Here is an 18,626-nt window from a genome sequence, read left to right as displayed (position 1 = left end):
TTACACACACACACACACACACACACACACACACACACACACACACACACACACACACACACACACACACACACACACACACACATTCACACGAAGTCAGACAGAAATGCAGCTGAATTAAAACATCATTATTTCACATGTTGGTGGAAAGTCGTACTGACTGGCTGGAGTCACAGTAACTGCTGTGGCACCAGAATGAATGAATGGATTGTTCCAGTGCAGTTATTACAGCATGCTGTGACGCCACCTGCAGGTGAAATGACAGAATAGCAGATGAGTTGATGCAGCGGTGGAGGAAACGTTTGTCTCATTGATAAGAATTCAGTGACAGTGTTGTGAAAAAGTATTTTCCCCCTTCAGATTTTTAATGTTTTGCATATTTGTCACACTTACATGTTTCAGATCATCAAACAAATTTCAATATAAGACAGAAAAAGCAGTTTTTAAATAATGATTATTTATTAAGGGGAAAAAAAGATTTCATTTCATCATCAATCATTTAAAAACTACATTTTATATTTACTCAGGTTATCTTTGATTACTGCAAAGAGAAAAAAATATGAAGGGGCAAATACTTTTTCACAGCACTGTATTATGAGTGAATGTCATTTATTAATTTTTGTCAGTCTGCCCCAAACTAACATGGAAATATTAAATGTCTCCAGTTTTGCCTCCAGTTTAAATTTAGTTCCTTCATTGTTGACGTGCCTGCAGATTCACAGGATCGCTTACTGTGGATCATCAAACTTAGTTAACTAGTTTAATTCATCGTTAAGTTTTTGTAACTCTCTGGCACATAAATGAAGCTCTGCTGTGACAAAATTATTCAACAGTTTATGTAAAAGATTCTGAAAATATTATTATCAGTATTGTTGTCATTGTTAACTTTTTGAACTGCCAGATTCTGTTTTTATAGTTTTTTATCTTGTTATATGTTTATATTTTTTATATGTTCCTGAAAGGACCGTCGTGTACGGTTTAATCTCACGACTTTTCTTCTTCCTCTTTTTGAAGCACATCGAGCCTTTTTTGAATAAAATGTAATAAATAATCTTGAAGTGACAAATATGAAAACAGTTCAGTTTCAGTGTTACATATTTTTGTGTTATATCATTAAAACATTTGTGTAAGGTGATATAATCAGCAACAGTGGAGTTAGATCTGAGTATATATCCATAATACAGACTACAGAGTGAATACAGTGTGTCTCAAAATGTTATTGTAGAGAATTAAATGAGAGAAACATCAAAAATGAAGCTGAATTGGTGAAAAGGTTTCAAATATTGATATCTTCAGCAGAATATCTTACAGCTGTCTTGTCATTTGCTCCCATTTATTTTGGTCTTGTACTTTCACTCAGGTGTTATGGAAGGACGTTACTACCTTCATTTCTAATATCATCTTTACTCGTTTCCAAATTCCACGTCCATAAAGTTAAATAAGAAGCTGCACTTCATGATTTTCATGATATAACTCTGTGTAGCTGTAATTTACTCCTCCCATAACAGCCTTTTTTTGAGTTTGCATGTCTGTTTTGATCATTTGCGTTCTTTAATTCATGAATTTTAGTTTCATGTTCTGTATTTCTTGTAACTGAATTAAAAAGACTAAAACACTCGGTGTTTGCTGCTGATTTTTCCTGCATGTTGAAAAAGTGTGTTTGAAATCGACTTCATGTGAACAGAGGAGTTAATGGTTGCTGTTCTGTAAGTTTATGGCACAAACTAAAGTGAGACAGAGACATTAATGAGCTCTGCATCACCAGCAGCTCTAAGCAGCAGCTAAGCTAGTTGTTTATGGAGATCTCATTTTTGGAGCTCAAACACATCCACCTGCTGTGGGAGCAGCTCGGAGCCCTGGTGCTCCTAAAGGATTACAGTGATGTCACCTTCATCGTGGAGGAGGGGAGGGCGTCCCGGAGCACCGGGTCATCCTGACAGCTCGCTGTCACTGTGTCAGGTACGTCTAACCACAGCATCACAGTCACACACGCTCCACTGCACTGTAATAAGTTACTGTGTTACAATCAGCCGTCCATCCTACACACTCATTTAGGTCTCAGAGGCCTTAGACAGCCTGCTGTGACCTTTGACCTCAGTCATACTGGTTGGTTCACACATCAGCTGTTTCTGTTTGATATGCAGTCATTTAATCATCTATATCTCTGTTCAGTTTATTTTTATACTGTGCTGTGAAAGTGCAGCAGGTTTATTTCACTCTGATAGTTTTACTGTATTCATTTTTTTGACTGCTCCCAGTATGGCCTCGTGTGTACTGTGTGCACATGCGCCCCTTGTGTGTGTGTGTGTGTGTGTGTCATTTCTGCATTGGTCACATACTGGAAGCAGTGGGGAACTTGCTGCACTGCAGGAACAATAAGAAAGAATGGGCGTCAGTGCAGCGCTGCCTGTGTGAAAGGAGGTTATACTGTTACACTTCTGTGCATCATTGCAAATGAATCTGTGGAGCTCCTGATTAAAGCTGTATGTGTGATACAGACCCCGGGTCAGGGAGTGTCTGTGAACAGCAAAGTAACAACACACAAAACTGTGGAAACTCAAAGTGTTTGTTTTATACGTGACCCTCCAGTTACAGCTGATGAGTGTCTACTTAATGACAAACTGCAGCTGGTAATAAATGAGGAACATAGAAGCTGTGACAGTCTAGCTGCATAAGAATAACAGCAGATATGTGAGGAAAGAAGGCTGAAAGTCATAATGAGGAAGTCATTTCTTGATAACTACAGGAAGAAGATACGTTTATGTTTCTGAAGCTCAAGAAGAAAAGAGAGACCGAGAGAAACGATGGCTGAAAACAGATTAATGAAAATGTTTTTTATACTTCTGCTTCAGTTTGCAGGTAAGGAAACATTTAACATGGATTTAGAAACAAACTCCTCTAATTTTGCTTTATATGATCTTCATGTAGCCAGGACAGCTGTGCTGTGTGTTTGAGCAAAGAGTTTGAAGCACTCTGAAAATGTAAGTTTTTAAATTATCATCACTCTGAACATTTCTGTTTCTCTGTCATATTCTCAGGAGCTCTGAGTGCAGGTCTTTTTCTCTCCTTCACTGTCAGAGATGGAGATGAAGTCACGTTGCCTTGTGGAAATGTGATCAGAAATCATCAGAACTGTGACACTACCACCTGGATCTTCAGTGACTCAAGAAGGACATCAGCAGTAGAGCTAGTTAATCTTGGACAGATCAGAGAAAAAGCCAAATCAAACAGACTGAGTGTTACAGCAGACTGCTCACTGATTATAAAGAAGGTCACAGTTGAGGATGTTGGCCGTTACACCTGCAGACAGTTTAGGGGCAGTCCACGAAGACAGGAAGGTCAGGATGCTGTGGTTCTTCTGTCTGTTGTCATCAGTGAGTATTTACACCACAATATTTTTGTTAGAACAACAAACTGACACATTATATTTAGAAAAATAAACTTCTTCTTTCTTTGTCTTTCTCTTGAAATTCATCTTCATCAGTGACTGAACAGAAGAAAGCTGATCAGGTGACTTTAAGCTGCTCTGTGAGCATTTATGAACGCTGTAAACACAGAGTGAAGTGGATCCATAACAGTGAAGATCTGAATAGAGCTTACTCAGATATAAAAACATCACAGTCTTCTTGCTCTGCTACTGTGACCTTTCTGAACCATAACACTCACATATCAAGTTATGACTTTAACTGCAGCGTAACAACAGAAGATAACAAAGAGCAGCTTTTTCCCTTCAGCCCTCGTTCATCAGGTAAGAAACCAGGAGAGAGTCTGAGGAACAAATGACTTTAAACTGATGTGAGGAATGAACAGATTTCTGATTTTGTTCTTTTGTTCAGGTGGAGACACATCATCATCATCATCATCATCATCATCATCATCATTATCAACATCATCACCATCATCAATAACAACATCATCAACAATAACAGTAACATTAGATAACCACCAGACTTTAAACGGTAGTGACAAAACATTTTTTGTTATTCACCTGAAGTTGTTTGCTTTGTCAAAATTATTTCTGTTTGTATGTATGAACATTTCAACTTTGTTTGTTTGTCTGTTTGTTTTAGCTCTCAGACACTTAACAGTGTAACTAAATCCTTTCAACATTTATATTCAGGTCCGGTGTGGCCGTACATCCTTGCAGCTGTTATTTTAGTCGCACTTTTAATCATTGCTGTGATATTAATGAGATTAAAGAGACTCAAAGGTGAGAGAAATTACACATTAAATGTCTCCCTGAGAATAATTCTGACTTTGGCTGTGGAGAAGCTGAAGTCTCTAATCCTGCTTTTCTTTCTGTGTTTTTCCAGCAAACAAAACTAAAGGAAATGCTGTGAGTTTAATTTTAACTCCATACGTGAGAAATGATGCTGTAAAATAAACAGTGCCACCTGTTCTATTTAAACGAAATAAATCTTTATTAATAATGTAAACTTTATTATTATTAATTAACTGGTTGCTGTTACAGTTTCACTGTTATTAAGTGATGCACTCTCACTGCAGTAACAGATGGTATTTGTGGGACTGTTGTGTTTCATTTTAGCATTTTATCTTCTGGACTGAAGACATTTGTCGCAGATGTTTTGACACTCAAACATCATATCACATGTACCTGAAAGCTGCACAGATGTAGTGCATGCATTGCTCATGTGTTGCTTGCATTGTTTCTGCACAGCATGCATTAAATAATTTCTTCTATATTTATTATTCAGGGCCTGAACTCAAACCCTGCAGTCACTCAGTGTACATCAGAAACTACCCAGGAAACGGTGAGATCACACACTCCACACTTGCATTGGTTCAACATGATGAAACTGCATGAGACTCACTTTAGAACATAAGATTGCACAAGAGAGAAAAAAAAGAGAAGTGAACTTGATGCAACTGATCTAAGCTGAAAAAAAGAAAAAGCATGGGTGGAAAAAATAGTTGTAGGTCAGTGGGAATAAATTTAGAGCCATAACATGACATCCTTGGCAGACGTAGTGAGTCAGTGTAGATCCACATGCATGTAACTGGACAGTCGTTCTGTTTTCTTCACTGTGTAGGCGGAGCCTGAAGATGGTGTTTCCTACGCCTCCATCAGCTACACCAAGAACCCCCACAGTGGAAACAAAGTAATCTATGATCAGTGTTTGGAGCTTCATCAGTGTGTGAATTAATGATGTTTTCACTGTGCTGTGTTACATGTGATGATATCTCCTGTGTTCAGGGTAAACACGATGATGATGAAGGTGGGACAGTCACCTACTCCACTGTGAAAGCTGCCTCCACTGAGCCCAGCAGCCTCTATGCTACCATCAAGTAAACAAAAAGGAAGCTCAAACATCAGGTCATTGCTCTGTGGAAAAGCTTCTCATCTATAAGAAAAGCAATAACTCAGCTTTGTGGGTGCTCAATAAGCAGAATATGTGGCACATGTTACTTGATCATCTTTGTCAGTCATTAATTTCATCTCTGGCTGTTCAAGGTTTAGAAATGATGTTCAGAGTTATTTTAGCTTCGCCATTTTTAAATATATTTTGCCTGTAAAGTTTCTCTGTCTGCAATAATTTATAAAAGTTTAGTTTAATTTGATGTTTTTTTTTTCATTTAGAATAATTTAATCACTTGTGTCTTATTACAGTTAGAAAAGCAGCTGAGTTAAAACATCATTATTTCACATGGTGATAGAAAGTCATACCGACTGGCTGGAGTCAGTCACTTAAGTGCTTTGTCACCAGACTCAAATGAATGGATTGTTAGAGTGCATTCATTACAGCATGCTGTGACGCCACCTGCAGGTGAAATCTCTGTAGCATTCATTTCAAATTTGGCAGCGGTGGAGGGGAATGTTTGCCTCGTCTTCATAAGAATTCAGGTATTATCAGCGAATTTAATTTGGTCATTTTCTTCAGTGTTCCCGGGATTAACATGGAAATATCAAATGTCTCCAGCACTTAGCTTCTTCCTTTATTATTGGTAAGCCTGCAGAGTACACATGCTCAGGATCCCTGACAGCAGATCTTCAAACTCAGTCACGGTGGTCAAACTGTTTAGAATTCTCTACCACATGAAATAAAAGGCAGATATGAAAAAATTATCCAATATTTAATATAAAAAGTTTCACTGTTAATCTGCTGTTAAAAGTAGACTAAAAACACATCTCTTAGCAAACATGTGGTTTAGTTTAAAGTGTGTGGTTAAGTGGTCATTTACCCTTTTATTTGTTTTTATAACTTTGTATCTTTTCTGTTTTAATACTTGGTTATGCTTTTTATATGTTCATAAAGCATACATATACAAAACATGAATATAATCTCGTAAATTTTCTGTCTTTCTTTTTGAAGAAGCTTTTTGAATGAATGAATAATGAATAAATTTGATTTGACAAACATATTGAAGTAAAACTATTCAACATGTTGAAAAAAGTTACCTCTCTCACTGTTACGTTTTTATAACCATAATATGACTGAAACATTGTAGTGATTTAATATAGTAAGAAATAGACAGCTGTAATGGAGTTTGAATATATACCCATATCATACACTACGGAGTGTTCACAGTGTGTTTCAAAACATCAGTTTTGAGAATGAAACTGAAGATGGATCAAAAATGCAGCTGAACGGCTGAAAAAAGGTTAAAATGTTGCTGGGGGGAGGCTTTTATTTTGAAATCGTTAACTGAACCGGAAGTTCCTTTCTTTGCTCACGAAGGTGTTTCCGCTGGTGTGATGTTGGAACTAGTCGTGGTTTGCTGCTGATTTTTCCTGCATTTTGGAAAAGTAACTAAAACTGTGTGTTTGAAATCGACTTTATCTCAACACACGAGTTAATGGTCGGTGTTCGGTAAGTTTATAACGCAGGCTAAAATGAGAAGAGAGACATTAATGCGCTCCGAGTTAACGATCAGTCGTCAAATATGCGCGACACCAACGGCTGTAAACAACACAGCGAAGCTTGCTGTTTATGGACTTCGCATTATCGCGGCTGTAGTTTCACTTTGCTGATTTAGTCTCTTTAACACGCACTTTAATATGATAGGAGTCGACGTTAGTCGTGTTTGATCGCAGGAGACATTTTCTTTCGGTGCATTTCAGCTAGCATTTAGCTTCGGCTATTATACGGGTAGTGTTTTTCTTTTTTCGCAGCGCCTGTTTTACTTTCGGTTTAACGTGTGCATTCCTGTGTCAGATGTAACTCTGGCAGCCGTCGACCATGAGCAACAGTCACCCTCTGAGACCACTAGCCTCCGTGTCGGAGATCGACCACATCCACCTGCTGTCGGAGCAGCTCGGAGCCCTGGTGCTCGGAGAGGAGTACAGCGATGTCACCTTCATCGTGGAGGAGAAGCGCTTCCCGGCGCACCGGGTCATCCTGGCAGCTCGCTGTCACTACTTCAGGTGAATTTAAATGTCTGTTACCTGTGCCGCCTTTCCAGCCCTGAAACAACTGATCTTTTAAAAACACAGAGATTCAGACTTTTATGCACACATTTTATATGATCAGATGCCGGGATTTTCATGTTTGCAGAGCTTCACATATGATCTGGTTTCCTTCCTCTCATGTGTAAGCAAATGGAATATTTTCGGGATTTGAACCACATTTACTGACAGGCAGATGTGGTGTTTTTGTGTTTAAAAATTGTCTTGAATATGTTGGCTGTCAATTTTTATATGATCTGCTAATTTTTCTCTCTCCTTTGGCTTATAAATTAACACAAGAGAAATTCATATTTGGTCTGATTTTCCCATTGAGTCAAACAAGCAGACTGACTGTGTCAGCGTATTAGGGCAACTGAAGGTGAAAATAAATGAATGAATGATTGAAGAGCTGGCCAAGTGTGTGTGAGAGTAAAATTCAGAGAAAAAAAACTCATAATTTCTGAGATTAAAGTCATAAATTTGCAAGAAAAAACTGACATATTTACAAGAAATAATTTGAGAAGAAATCGTTTTTTTAGACAAGGAATGGTAACATTTGAAATCCTGTTTTTACTAACTCCATAAGAAATGTTTTTGAAACACCAACAATTCCTCTTTTTATTCATATCATAAAGGCAGAGGAAAGAAAAAAAACCTCCTCCAGGCTCATTTTCAATAATAAACCTCTGAGCTGGACTGAAACACATTTGTGTCTGCAGCCGGCTGTGAGACGAGTTTGCAGGGACCGTCTACAAAGTGAAATATCAGAAAAAGTCATTATACACACAAGGGCTGCAACGATTCATCGATTAACTCGATTAAATCGATTCTAAAAATTTATCGACACAAATTTACTGTGTCGATGCTTCGTTTAAACTCTGCAGCGCTCAGCTGTCTCGGTGTAAGCGGCGCTCCTCACTAGCATTAGCAGCATTAGTGCTGACGTTTTTTTTGTGGGTTTATTGGGGGCTGGCAAACCAACATAGAACTGCATTACCGCCACCTACTGGACTGGAGTGTGAATCACTCACGTATACACAAGCACACATTCTAAAAAGCTCTCCGTCGCTGCGATGGATTTCATTTAACACAGAGTGGATCATCGCTAGAGTTGCCACCTGTCTCGTAAAATACAGAACCCCGTATGTTACGGGACTCCGTGGAATACGGCTCCGTAACATGCCGTCTTCCGTACTTTACGGGACGGGTGGCAACTGTCGCTGACATGCATTTCCACGCCTCCACTGCTCTCTGTGTGTGTGTGTTGTGCTCGCTGAGAATTTCAGCTGCTATTTTTGTCTTTACTTCAGCTGTAGCTACCAGAACTGGTTTGCTAGCGAGCGCGGGCCATTAGCACTAGCGATGGTTCGGTACCGGAAGGCCCGCCCCCCAGGACCGAGGGGCTCCTTCAAAATATTTTTTATACTTTAATCCCTTATGAGTGACTAAATATAGACCTGCAGTAGAAACGTATTTTCGAGAATGCTTGTGAATACAAAGCATTACACCATTACTCACACATGCGCCATGGCTCCCGCAGCCACTAGTTTTTCAAAACACTCATAGCAGGCAGCGGTTTTAACTGCGCAAGCGCAAAGAGGCGAAGCTGTGACGGTGAGCTCAAGTAGTGAAAAAGTAAACGTTTTTCCAGCGTCCAAAACAGCAGCTTTTTCTTTTAGTAACCACCATTAAATCTGTGAAACAGCTGGAGGTCCTTCATCAAGCACCTGATCAGCAAGTGTTAAGGTGAAGAAAAGAGAACTTTGTAGCTGCTCCATTCACCGCTGTTTGTTCACATGGCGAGAAACTGCTGTACGGAAGTTAAAATATGCAGATAAACTGTTAATAAAAAAAAGTATTTCTTATCCGATTACTCGATTAATCGCTGGAATAATCGATAGAATACTCGATTACTAAAATAATCGTTTTATGCAGCCCTAATACACACACATATTCAGGATTAACTTTGCTCTCCTGCAGTGTTGTTTCAGCAAAAGCTCTTTTTGCATTGCAGCATCTTGTTGATCAGATCATAATACCAAGTTTTTACAAACTCCTAGTTTTAATTATTGAAAATAACAAAATTATGCAGCATCTTCCCTTCTCCAAATCTATCTAAGCTAAAATATACAATTTTTTTCTCTATCTTACCCTTAAACTTTGCTTTTCCAGCTTGTGACACACAAGTTTTTTGAACACTCCTTATTTCCAGAGACAGTGATGACTCTAGAGGAGGGCTGGAGCCTGTCCCAGCTGCTTTCTCTATAAAACTACACAACGACTCTCCATTTTGTGAGCACATTTTGTGAACACACCTGTCAGGACACAAGATTCCACATGTCTGTATTAAACGTTCTTGCTGCAGTTTATTTAACCTGTCTGTCTGTCTGTCTGTCTGTCTGTCTGTCTATTTATCTTTGGGCAGCATTTAGATCATTTTGATAATCATGCTTTTCATAATGCATGTCTTTATATTTGTGAGGCTCCTGGCAGCTTGTTACATGTGTAAGAAAAAAGAAAAAGCATATTTATACTTTTGCATGTTCTGCCTCCTTTAGGGCCCTGCTGTATGGTGGGATGAAAGAATCCCAACCCCAGGCGGAGGTGTCTTTGGAGGAGACTCGGGCTGAAGCCTTCTCGATGCTGCTAAACTACCTGTACACGGGCCGGGCCAGCCTCAGCTCTGCCCGGGAGGAGGTTCTACTGGACTTCCTGGGCCTGGCTCACCGCTATGGCCTCCAGCCTCTGGAAGACTCCACCTCTGACTTCCTCTGCACCATCCTGCACACCAACAATGTCTGTCTGGTGTTTGATGTGGCCAGTCTGTACTCTCTGAGCGCGCTCACCGCAGCCTGCTGTACCTACATGGACAGACACGCACCTGAAGTGTTGAATTCTGATGGTTTCCTCGCGCTCTCCAAGGTAAGAGGTGGCAGGGTGATGGGACTGTGAAAGAACTGTAGTAGGTGTTACAGCTCATTCATTCCTGCCTTAGTCTTTATTTCTCCATACTGTGAAATGGTGATGCAGTGACCTCTAGTGGCAGTTAGCAGAAGCTAGAAAAGAGTCACTGCTGCTCAGCAAATGGCAACTGTCATCTAAGCAGGTTACCTACATGGTTATCTACATCTCTTCTTTTTATAAGTGTCTGAAGGTTTAAACTAAACATAAGGGATCTTAGACAAATTAATCATTTCTAGTGATTCATTCATTTTCTGCTACTGGTATGGGTCCAGGTCATGTATCAGTTTAAAATGTATCATTATGAAAACAAAACAAAAAAAAGATGTTTGTTATATTCCCTGAAAACAGCGAGGAGATGAGGGGAGTAACAGTGAAGTCAAACAAAGTAAAAGATGAAGTAAGAAAAGCTTTTATTAAACACTTAAAGCCTTTTATTTAAACCTAAAGAGACGATTAAGCTGCTGTGTCCATCAGAAACCTAAAACAGAAGAAAATCCTGAAAATCAATGTCATTAAAACCATTAACATAAATAAATAATCGCAGGTCTGTCATCCCACTGCTGCTCCGTTATTTTCTAGCTGTTATAAAAGCTCTTTAGAAGTCTTATATTTTTATTTGGAGAAAGTGTTTTCAGGTTTATAAAATTTTTTTTAAAGTTTATGTTGTTTTTCTGTCTTGCAGTTTTTCTTTTCATGATTTCAAACATATCGAATCATCACCTCAAATTCCTCCAAAGAGAATTAGTTAGTAATTTAGTTAGCGTCAGGTAATTTAATACTTTTTTCAGAGTAAAATTTTTTTTTTTAAATGACAGTGATTTGTAGTGTGGTAATAAAAAAAAAAAAAAAAAAAAAAAAAAAGATAAGTTATAACTAAATTATGGGTATTTTTTTCTTTGAATAATTTATTACCGGTGTTTGCAGAACGCTTTGCTGACCGTGGTCAGGAGGGACTCGTTTGCTGCCAGTGAGAAGGAGATCTTCCAGGCTTTGTGCCGCTGGTGCCGGCAGCAGGAGAACGGCGAGCACACTCAGGAAGTCATGTCCGCAGTGCGGCTGCCCCTCATGACTCTGACGGAGATGCTGAACGTGGTGCGCCCGTCTGGCCTCGTGAGCCCAGATGACCTGCTGGACGCCATTAAGACCCGCTCTGAGAGCCGCAATATGGACCTCAACTACCGGGGAATGCTCAGTGAGTCCTCTTTGTCTTTTGTTTGTTTAGCATTCACATCAGGCTGCAGTTAAAAGTGTAATATATGTTTTTTTAGTCCATATATTTTTCATTTATTATCTGCTCCTTAAGTGCACGAATTTGCACGTTTGTCCGTGTCCTCGTCTGTCTTGGCTTTCAGTCCCGGAGGAGAACATTGCCACCATGAAATACGGCGCTCAGGTGGTGAAAGGGGAGCTGAAGTCGGCGCTGCTCGACGGAGACACCCAGAACTACGATCTGGACCACGGCTTCTCCAGACACCCCATCGAGGAGGACGGCCGAGCCGGGATTCAGGTCAAACTGGGCCAACCGTCCATCATCAACCACATCCGCCTGCTGCTGTGGGACAGAGACAGCCGGTAAAACACGCTCCTCTCATCCTGCTTAAAGTGTGTGTGTGGGTAGGATTGGAGCACATTTAGTTAAATGTATTTATCAGCTGACTGCATAGATGTGGTGATTCTTGACTAAAAAAGGTTTAAATTTCTATTTTATAGCACAGCATTGAGTGCTGAGACCAACTAAATTCAGACTGATTTATGTATTTGGATTTTTAACCTCCCTCTTTAACCTGAGGTGCTTTGAATACTGACTCAAAGTGTCCTATATGACTATCGCAGGTCTTACTCCTACTACATCGAGGTGTCGATGGATGAGCTGGACTGGGTGCGCGTTGTCGACCACTCCAAGTATCTCTGCCGCTCGTGGCAGAACCTGTACTTCACACCGCGGGTTTGCAGGTGAACTAAGCCAAAAACTATATGGCTTCCAGTTATACCAGTGCTTATTAATCTTAGGCCTAAGCTGTACAATCCCGTTCTATTTTTGCCATTTTGACTTCACACCAAAGGCTTATTTGTGCTCTGTCATAACGTGCCTTAACCTGGTGTGCAGTTAGGGTGTATCTGGGTTGGTGCATGCAGTTAATTTGGATTATGTCCTCTCTGTTTGCAAATGCTTCGATGTTTGCCGGTGTGATGACAGAAGTATTTTTGCATACTTCTGATGCTGTGTGAGTTCATATAGTTGCTTTCAGTAGCCGGTCTGTCTTTCCCAGACACGCTGACACGAAGTTGCTGACACGCCCAGTTTTGAATAATGCCTTTTAAAGAAGATGGTGCCAAAGCATCCAAACGGCCGTCAGAACAAATGGCTGAAACTCGCCTTAAGTAATCCAGTAATGGCAGCTGCAGCATCATTCCTCCTCTAAAAGGGTTGAATTCACCCTAAAAGTGAAAATAGAAGTAAAGTAATACCTTAGTTTGAAATTTCATCACACCTGAAGAGAAACCTGAGACTGAGTTAGCAAAAGGATTTTTATTTATTTGATACTTTGTAAAATGAACGGTTATGCTGGTGTTACATGGTCATGTTTTAATAAGTTTGCCCTTTTCAAATAATACATATTTTATAGAATGTGCTTCAGTGTAGAGAAGGTCGTTTAAATAGAAAACTATCTCATTAATGTAAAAGCAAACTCACTGCAATCAGACTGTAAACATTAATAAATTAGAGCAGAATGAAAACATTCTTCTGCTTGTCTGAAGATTGTTATACATGACTGTTTTTTTCTGCTTTCCCACATCTTCTTTTTTCCACGTGTTTCAGGTACGTTCGTATTGTAGGAACACACAACACAGTCAACAAGGTCTTCCACCTCGTGGCTTTTGAATGCATGTTCACCAATCGCTCGTTCACCCTGGAGAACGGACTTGTGGGTAAGCTGCGGAAAACTGAGTGTCATAAAAAGTGAGAGTGCTGGTGTACTAATGGTACTAATGTTTCTAACCCTGCTCGTAATGTCTGCAGTGCCCGGTGAGAATGTGGCGACGATAGCCGCCTGTGCCAGCGTCATCGAGGGCGTGAGTCGTAGCAGAAACGCTTTGCTCAATGGCGACACGCGCAACTACGACTGGGACTCTGGATACACTTGCCACCAGCTGGGCTCCGGAGCCATCGTCATCCAGCTAGCTCAGCCTTACTCTGTTGGATCGCTGAGGTGAATCTGTGTTTACTCTGAGTGTAGTTCAGACGAAGCTGATGGAGTAATTATTGTTACTGGTGATGAATCATACTGGCTTTTTAATCCTTTTCATCACAGCTAGAATAAAGTGTTTGTTTCCATTTAGTCACAAACTTTTATGAAAGCTTTTTGTGTGAAATCACAGAATAAAACTTATACAATAAGTAAATGAGTTCTTGTCATATTTGGAGTCGCACTAATGCCTCACAAATACTGACGGACAAATCTGTGTGTGTTCAGGCTGCTGCTGTGGGACTGTGACGAGCGCTCCTACAGTTACTACATTGAGGTCTCCACCAACCAGCAGCAGTGGACAAAGGTGGTTGACCGCACCAGGGTAGCATGTCGGTAAGGGGTCCATTTCTTCTTTTGTTACTCTGTATCACACCTTAAATCATTGATGGTCTTACAGTCTAGCATTAGAAGGCAGCACCTTTTTTTTCTTGCTATTGTTTCCATGGTTCATACAGGTGCTGGAAATCCTTGAAGATTCTTGGATATTAATATTGTGTTTTCAAGGTTTTAAAAGTGCTTAAACTTTGGATATAGTGCTTGAAATTGTCACCGTTTTGTGTTAATCTAAAAAATAAGTATCTGATTGAATAGTTCGCTTACGAGCTGGAGGCATGCATGTGACCTGTCAGTCTGTTTGTGACCCCGCCCCTCCCGTGAAGACAGAGTCACCATTTTAATGAGTGTTGGCTGGAAAACTGCAAATTCCAATTATGGATAAGACGGGTATGGAATTATATTTAGGTCAAAAGTCATGCACCAGAAAAAAAACAATCTGTGCAAATAATGTCTTGCCGCGAGTGCAGGTTTTCATTCCTCACGAGTAAATTCAACTCTGCAGCTGCGCACAAAGAAACATCACACACACGAGTGTCTGCTGTGCGCCCGTAGTGCTGCAGGTTCACCCTCTCGTGAGGAAAGTTTCCGCACGCGGAGCTGAATTCTGCGCCCGTGAAGAAACTGACCTTTGACCGTTGTGCGGAGCCTATGGAGCCTAATGTGATTGGTCACTTTGATGGATAGTTCAGCATTAGACTGAGTTACACCGTGGCAGCAACATAAAAGCTGTTTTAAAGCAGATTTGCTCACATTCTGGAGAATAAAGTTTCCAGAATTCACTATCAGTAGTTGTATAAATATGTATCCCAGTGTTAATGTGCTGGAAAATCTTGAAAATGGACCTTGAAAGTGTTTAAAAAGTGCTTGAATTTGACCCTGGAAAAGGTGTATAAACCCTGTGTTTGAGTTAAGGGTCCCAAATGAGCCTGTGTGTAAATAAAATGCACATTAAATCTATTCGTATAACCAGAACCAGAACCTTTTAAGTCCTCTCGTTATCTGTTACGAACAGTATTTTCAGCGTGAACTTTTTTCCATGATGTAAATGTTTTGTGTATTTTTTCATTGTTAAATTATTCGACTAAACCGTGAACTTGAACCCAGCAGTGGGACTCGCTGGATGGAGCGTGCTCAGTCACTTTTCAAAGGCCTGTCTGATTAGACTCACCTTGAACGTCTGGCTCCTCTTTAAGGAAACATCCTCATCTGAATGTGATTTCTTTGAGAACGGAGCCTAAAAAAAAAAGATCTGTTTACAATCCCGTGGCTCGTGATTAAGTCCTCATTTTCATAGAATGTGTGCGAGTAGCTGAAGTTATTGTTAATGCCAAACACTTAAGAAACGGATCCTTTGGAGTCTGTGTGAATTTATCGGGGTCATCTCTGGAAGCTGTAATCATAAACATGTAAACAAACATGTTTCATAGTTTTGTTTTAATGTTTTTTTTTTTTTTTATTTGCTTCTCTTACAGATCATGGCAGACACTGAAGTTTGATAAGCAGGCTGCGTCCTTCATCCGTATTGTTGGGACTCACAACACTGCTAATGAGGTGAAAACATGGTTTAATTGGTCATCTGGGTTCATCCTTTTATTGCTTTGTTTTAATGCGGGGAGTTTTGAGGTGTTCTTCTAAGTAGCAGCTTATGTGTAGTGAAGTAATTGTACAGTTGGTGCTTTTCAAAAATCCCAGAGAAGATAAAATAACTGTAATCAGCAAAGTTAATAAAGAAACAAGAACAGACTGAGACTGCATACCTCGTCCAAGGCCAAAGAAAATTCCCTTTGCTCCGTGCAGGACACGAAGGACACGTTCTCGGGAACATCAGGTCTCCCAATTTTATATCTAATTAAGAAGTCTGACTCTAATTTACAGGTTATTTAAAAACAGCCCAAACTGAGCACATGCTGATGGATGAAGTTAAGCTCTGTGTGTTAATGTTATTTGTGTATTTACAAACATTTGAAACAGTTACATTCTCCAAAAGTCAGATTCTATTTTTAATGCGGAGCGCTTATAACGTCTCACCTGCAAAATGTCACATCAGTTTACCAAGTGTGGTGAACTTTAGCAGCGGCGGCGTTCTTCCTCGCGGGTTAACGCCCACACACCTTTGTAGAATGCTCCGCCTGCGTGTTTATACGCCGCAGCACACATGTAGCTGTTTATGTTCACGGTACTGCAGAATCACAGTGGTTAGCATGACAGTTGGCCTCCTAGCAGCTCATAAGCAGCCAAAAATGAATGATTAACCTATTGTGGCTGGTTGTGGCCCCCATAAATTACCTTTTAAATCAGACTGACTTTCTACCAGCAGCTGGATTAAGCAGTCATCTGTGCATTAATTTCTCCGTCTCATGTTTTAACCCTCATCTTTCTGCAGGTGTTCCACTGTGTGCACTTTGAATGTCCGGCCCAGCTGGACACTGAGGTCAGTGAAGGCATCCCGGGTTTGGATTCTTCTGATTCTGGAGCTGCTATCCAGCAGCAGCGACCTCAACGACCTTCACGCACACACAGCCTGCTGCCCACCCAGCACTCTTCCTCCTCCTCATCTTCCTCACAGTCCCATCATTAAGAGCATCCCCTTATTGGAAGGTGGTGGGGGGGGACCTCAGAACGCTATTTTGCACAGCCTTCATCGTCCAGACTGCACTGCTCCAACAACGCTGCTAAAGGCGATCGTCTTTGTCAGAATCCATCGTCCGTCTGTCACATGTGCAACATCAGAGACTGGTGTTTCTGTAGCAACAGCATTCATGGCTCCAGTCTTCCCAGTTTTGAAGCTCAAATTTAGGTATCACATCTACTGGCTCCTACATTTATATGAAGGTACTTTTTAGCTACTAAGACTCAAGTTTTAGTCTTTAAAAAATCATGAAGGTGGAATCTTTCTCCAAAGGGGAGGCGCACACTGAAACATGTTTATACTGTGTTATCAAAGGGCAGCGAGTCCACGGGGGGCGGTATTTGAATTTTATGCGTTAATAATAAGATTAATAATGAAAGTATTGTTGTTAAGCTATTTTTTTAAGGAACTGTCTTAAACTGACTCTACTGACTTTTCTTACCATCGAGCTAACAGAGTAGAAGTATTTTTCGAACTTTAAATTCTTCGAAAGTCTGCCAAAGCTGTCGAGCTAACGCATCAAGTGGCATTTTTTTAAATGCAAATAGCACATAATCCAATTATGCATTTGCATATTAAGTAATAGCTGTGGAGTATTTGATAGCAGGCTTTCACACCCAAACCTGAAATCTGCAGAGCAACTTTTTTGCTAGTTAAAATTCTTACCTCAAGGATGACCTCACTGAAACGAACCGAGATTTAACCGAGTGTCTTAATGTCATATTTTAAGCACTTGAATAGGTGAGCACGCACACGATTAGGGAACTCAATTAGCTTGGGGGGGGGGAATTGGGGCTGAGAGGACCAAATTATTTCTGCACTTGGGCTGCTGAAGTTTACGTCTATATACTGTAGAAACACGAGCAGCTTCCATCTGCACTTTATTGTACTCGAGTATACAGAAATAAGGGTTGTAGCTTGGGTCGGGCTGAAGTAGAGTACTGGAGCGCTGGATTTGGTATCTTGCTGTTTGTTATGTTGAATTAATTTAAAATCTTGGTTGTTTTAGGTTTCAGTTTTGTGCGTGTGGTCTTTTTTCTTTTTTTTATGAAGTTGTCAGTGATGTGTTTTCTTTGTGTTCCTGATGGTTCACTTTTGTGTTATTTAAAAAAGAAAAAAAAAAAAATCCTGTGTTGGAAACCCTTCGTTTGCTGTTACATGATCTGAAATACCTGAAAACTACCTGAGGCGACTCACTGATGTTTCTGTAAGCTTTCTTTAGGCGTCCCAGTACGTTTAAGAGGACTACCCATTAGTTTAAGTCTTCCTGAATAACTAGAGAACAGAAATAGGGCTTTGTTCAGTTTGTAATATTGACAACATACTCCCCATACCTTATCTGACTTTATGTACTTTTACTTATTTTCACCATCAGTATGTGACTGCATCTCACTGCCTCTTGTTCAATGCCTGTCAAAAATGTGATTCTGAAAGAAAAGAAAAAAAAAAAAAGCTGATGTTTGTTGAGTTTCTGTACGCGGTGACGCCGCCTGCTCGCTACAATGGCTGCTGTTACACACAGTGGAGCTCTTTGATACAAGCAATACAATGAAGTCCGCCTTTGGCTTTAAGTGTTGAGAGCTTAACGGTGCTGATTGATAATCGTGTATCACTGACGCTCCGGGCACTGATGCCCTGCCTGCTTTTTGGGCAGTGTTAATGTGAGGCTGCCTAAGGACATGTTATTGTAATGAAACTTTTAAAAATGTCAAATTTTGAAAGTCAAATGTTTTGCTGTCTTTTTTTTTTTTTTATTTATTTTTTTGACGGTACAAAAGTCAGTTTATTCCAGCTGTTTCAAAAATAGTATACAAGGAGTTTTTACAGTGGGTCACAGAAAAAGAAGCAGAGAACTAATCTGTAAGTTAATCTTTCCATAAGCTGAATCATCACTCAGTATATACAGCACTATGTAGATGTCTTGTGCTACCTCTCGTTTCTTTATATTTTACTAAGAAAATAGGAAATGGGTGCAGCAATTTATTGAAACGAGCAAAGAAGGGGAAATGCAGCATATAAGGCAAGAACAATTTAGAGCTTG

At 40.1% G+C, this 18,626-nt stretch overlaps 2 protein-coding genes across 2 annotated transcripts; both read left to right on the top strand.

The window, feature by feature from the left end:
- Window positions 1-2,724: 2,724 nt before the first annotated feature.
- LOC115774365 (uncharacterized) lies at window positions 2,725-5,393 on the top strand. Its single transcript, XM_030721604.1, has 9 exons — window positions 2,725-2,859; window positions 3,039-3,374; window positions 3,485-3,748; window positions 3,837-3,959; window positions 4,121-4,210; window positions 4,314-4,336; window positions 4,716-4,772; window positions 5,052-5,120; window positions 5,216-5,393. The coding sequence occupies exons 1-9, from the start codon at window positions 2,805-2,807 to the stop codon at window positions 5,309-5,311; spliced, it is 1,113 nt and encodes a 370-aa protein (XP_030577464.1). The 5' UTR covers window positions 2,725-2,804; the 3' UTR covers window positions 5,312-5,393.
- A 1,298-nt stretch (window positions 5,394-6,691) lies between these two features.
- btbd9 (BTB (POZ) domain containing 9) lies at window positions 6,692-18,312 on the top strand. The gene is made up of 11 exons (XM_030722161.1): window positions 6,692-6,830; window positions 7,176-7,384; window positions 9,964-10,327; window positions 11,294-11,561; window positions 11,722-11,941; window positions 12,203-12,322; window positions 13,191-13,300; window positions 13,392-13,581; window positions 13,846-13,953; window positions 15,429-15,507; window positions 16,340-18,312. The coding sequence occupies exons 2-11, from the start codon at window positions 7,200-7,202 to the stop codon at window positions 16,532-16,534; spliced, it is 1,839 nt and encodes a 612-aa protein (XP_030578021.1). The 5' UTR covers window positions 6,692-6,830; window positions 7,176-7,199; the 3' UTR covers window positions 16,535-18,312.
- The last annotated feature ends 314 nt before the right edge of the window (window positions 18,313-18,626 follow it).

Source organism: Archocentrus centrarchus, chromosome 24 (assembly GCF_007364275.1).
Source record: "Archocentrus centrarchus isolate MPI-CPG fArcCen1 chromosome 24, fArcCen1, whole genome shotgun sequence".
NCBI classification, from domain to species: domain Eukaryota; kingdom Metazoa; phylum Chordata; class Actinopteri; order Cichliformes; family Cichlidae; genus Archocentrus; species Archocentrus centrarchus.
This window is presented reverse-complemented; position numbering and strand designations above follow the sequence as displayed.

Coding starts and splice junctions, on each gene's coding strand:
- LOC115774365 (XM_030721604.1), top strand. CDS start 2,805: ATGGCTGAAAACAGATTAATGAAAATGTTTTTTATACTTCTGCTTCAG. Junction 3,375..3,484: donor TCTTCTGTCTGTTGTCATCA/GTGAGTATTTAC, acceptor CATCTTCATCAG/TGACTGAACAGAAGAAAGCT. Junction 4,773..5,051: donor CAGAAACTACCCAGGAAACG/GTGAGATCACAC, acceptor TTCACTGTGTAG/GCGGAGCCTGAAGATGGTGT.
- btbd9 (XM_030722161.1), top strand. CDS start 7,200: ATGAGCAACAGTCACCCTCTGAGACCACTAGCCTCCGTGTCGGAGATC. Junction 7,385..9,963: donor GCTCGCTGTCACTACTTCAG/GTGAATTTAAAT, acceptor TGCCTCCTTTAG/GGCCCTGCTGTATGGTGGGA. Junction 11,942..12,202: donor CTGTGGGACAGAGACAGCCG/GTAAAACACGCT, acceptor TGACTATCGCAG/GTCTTACTCCTACTACATCG.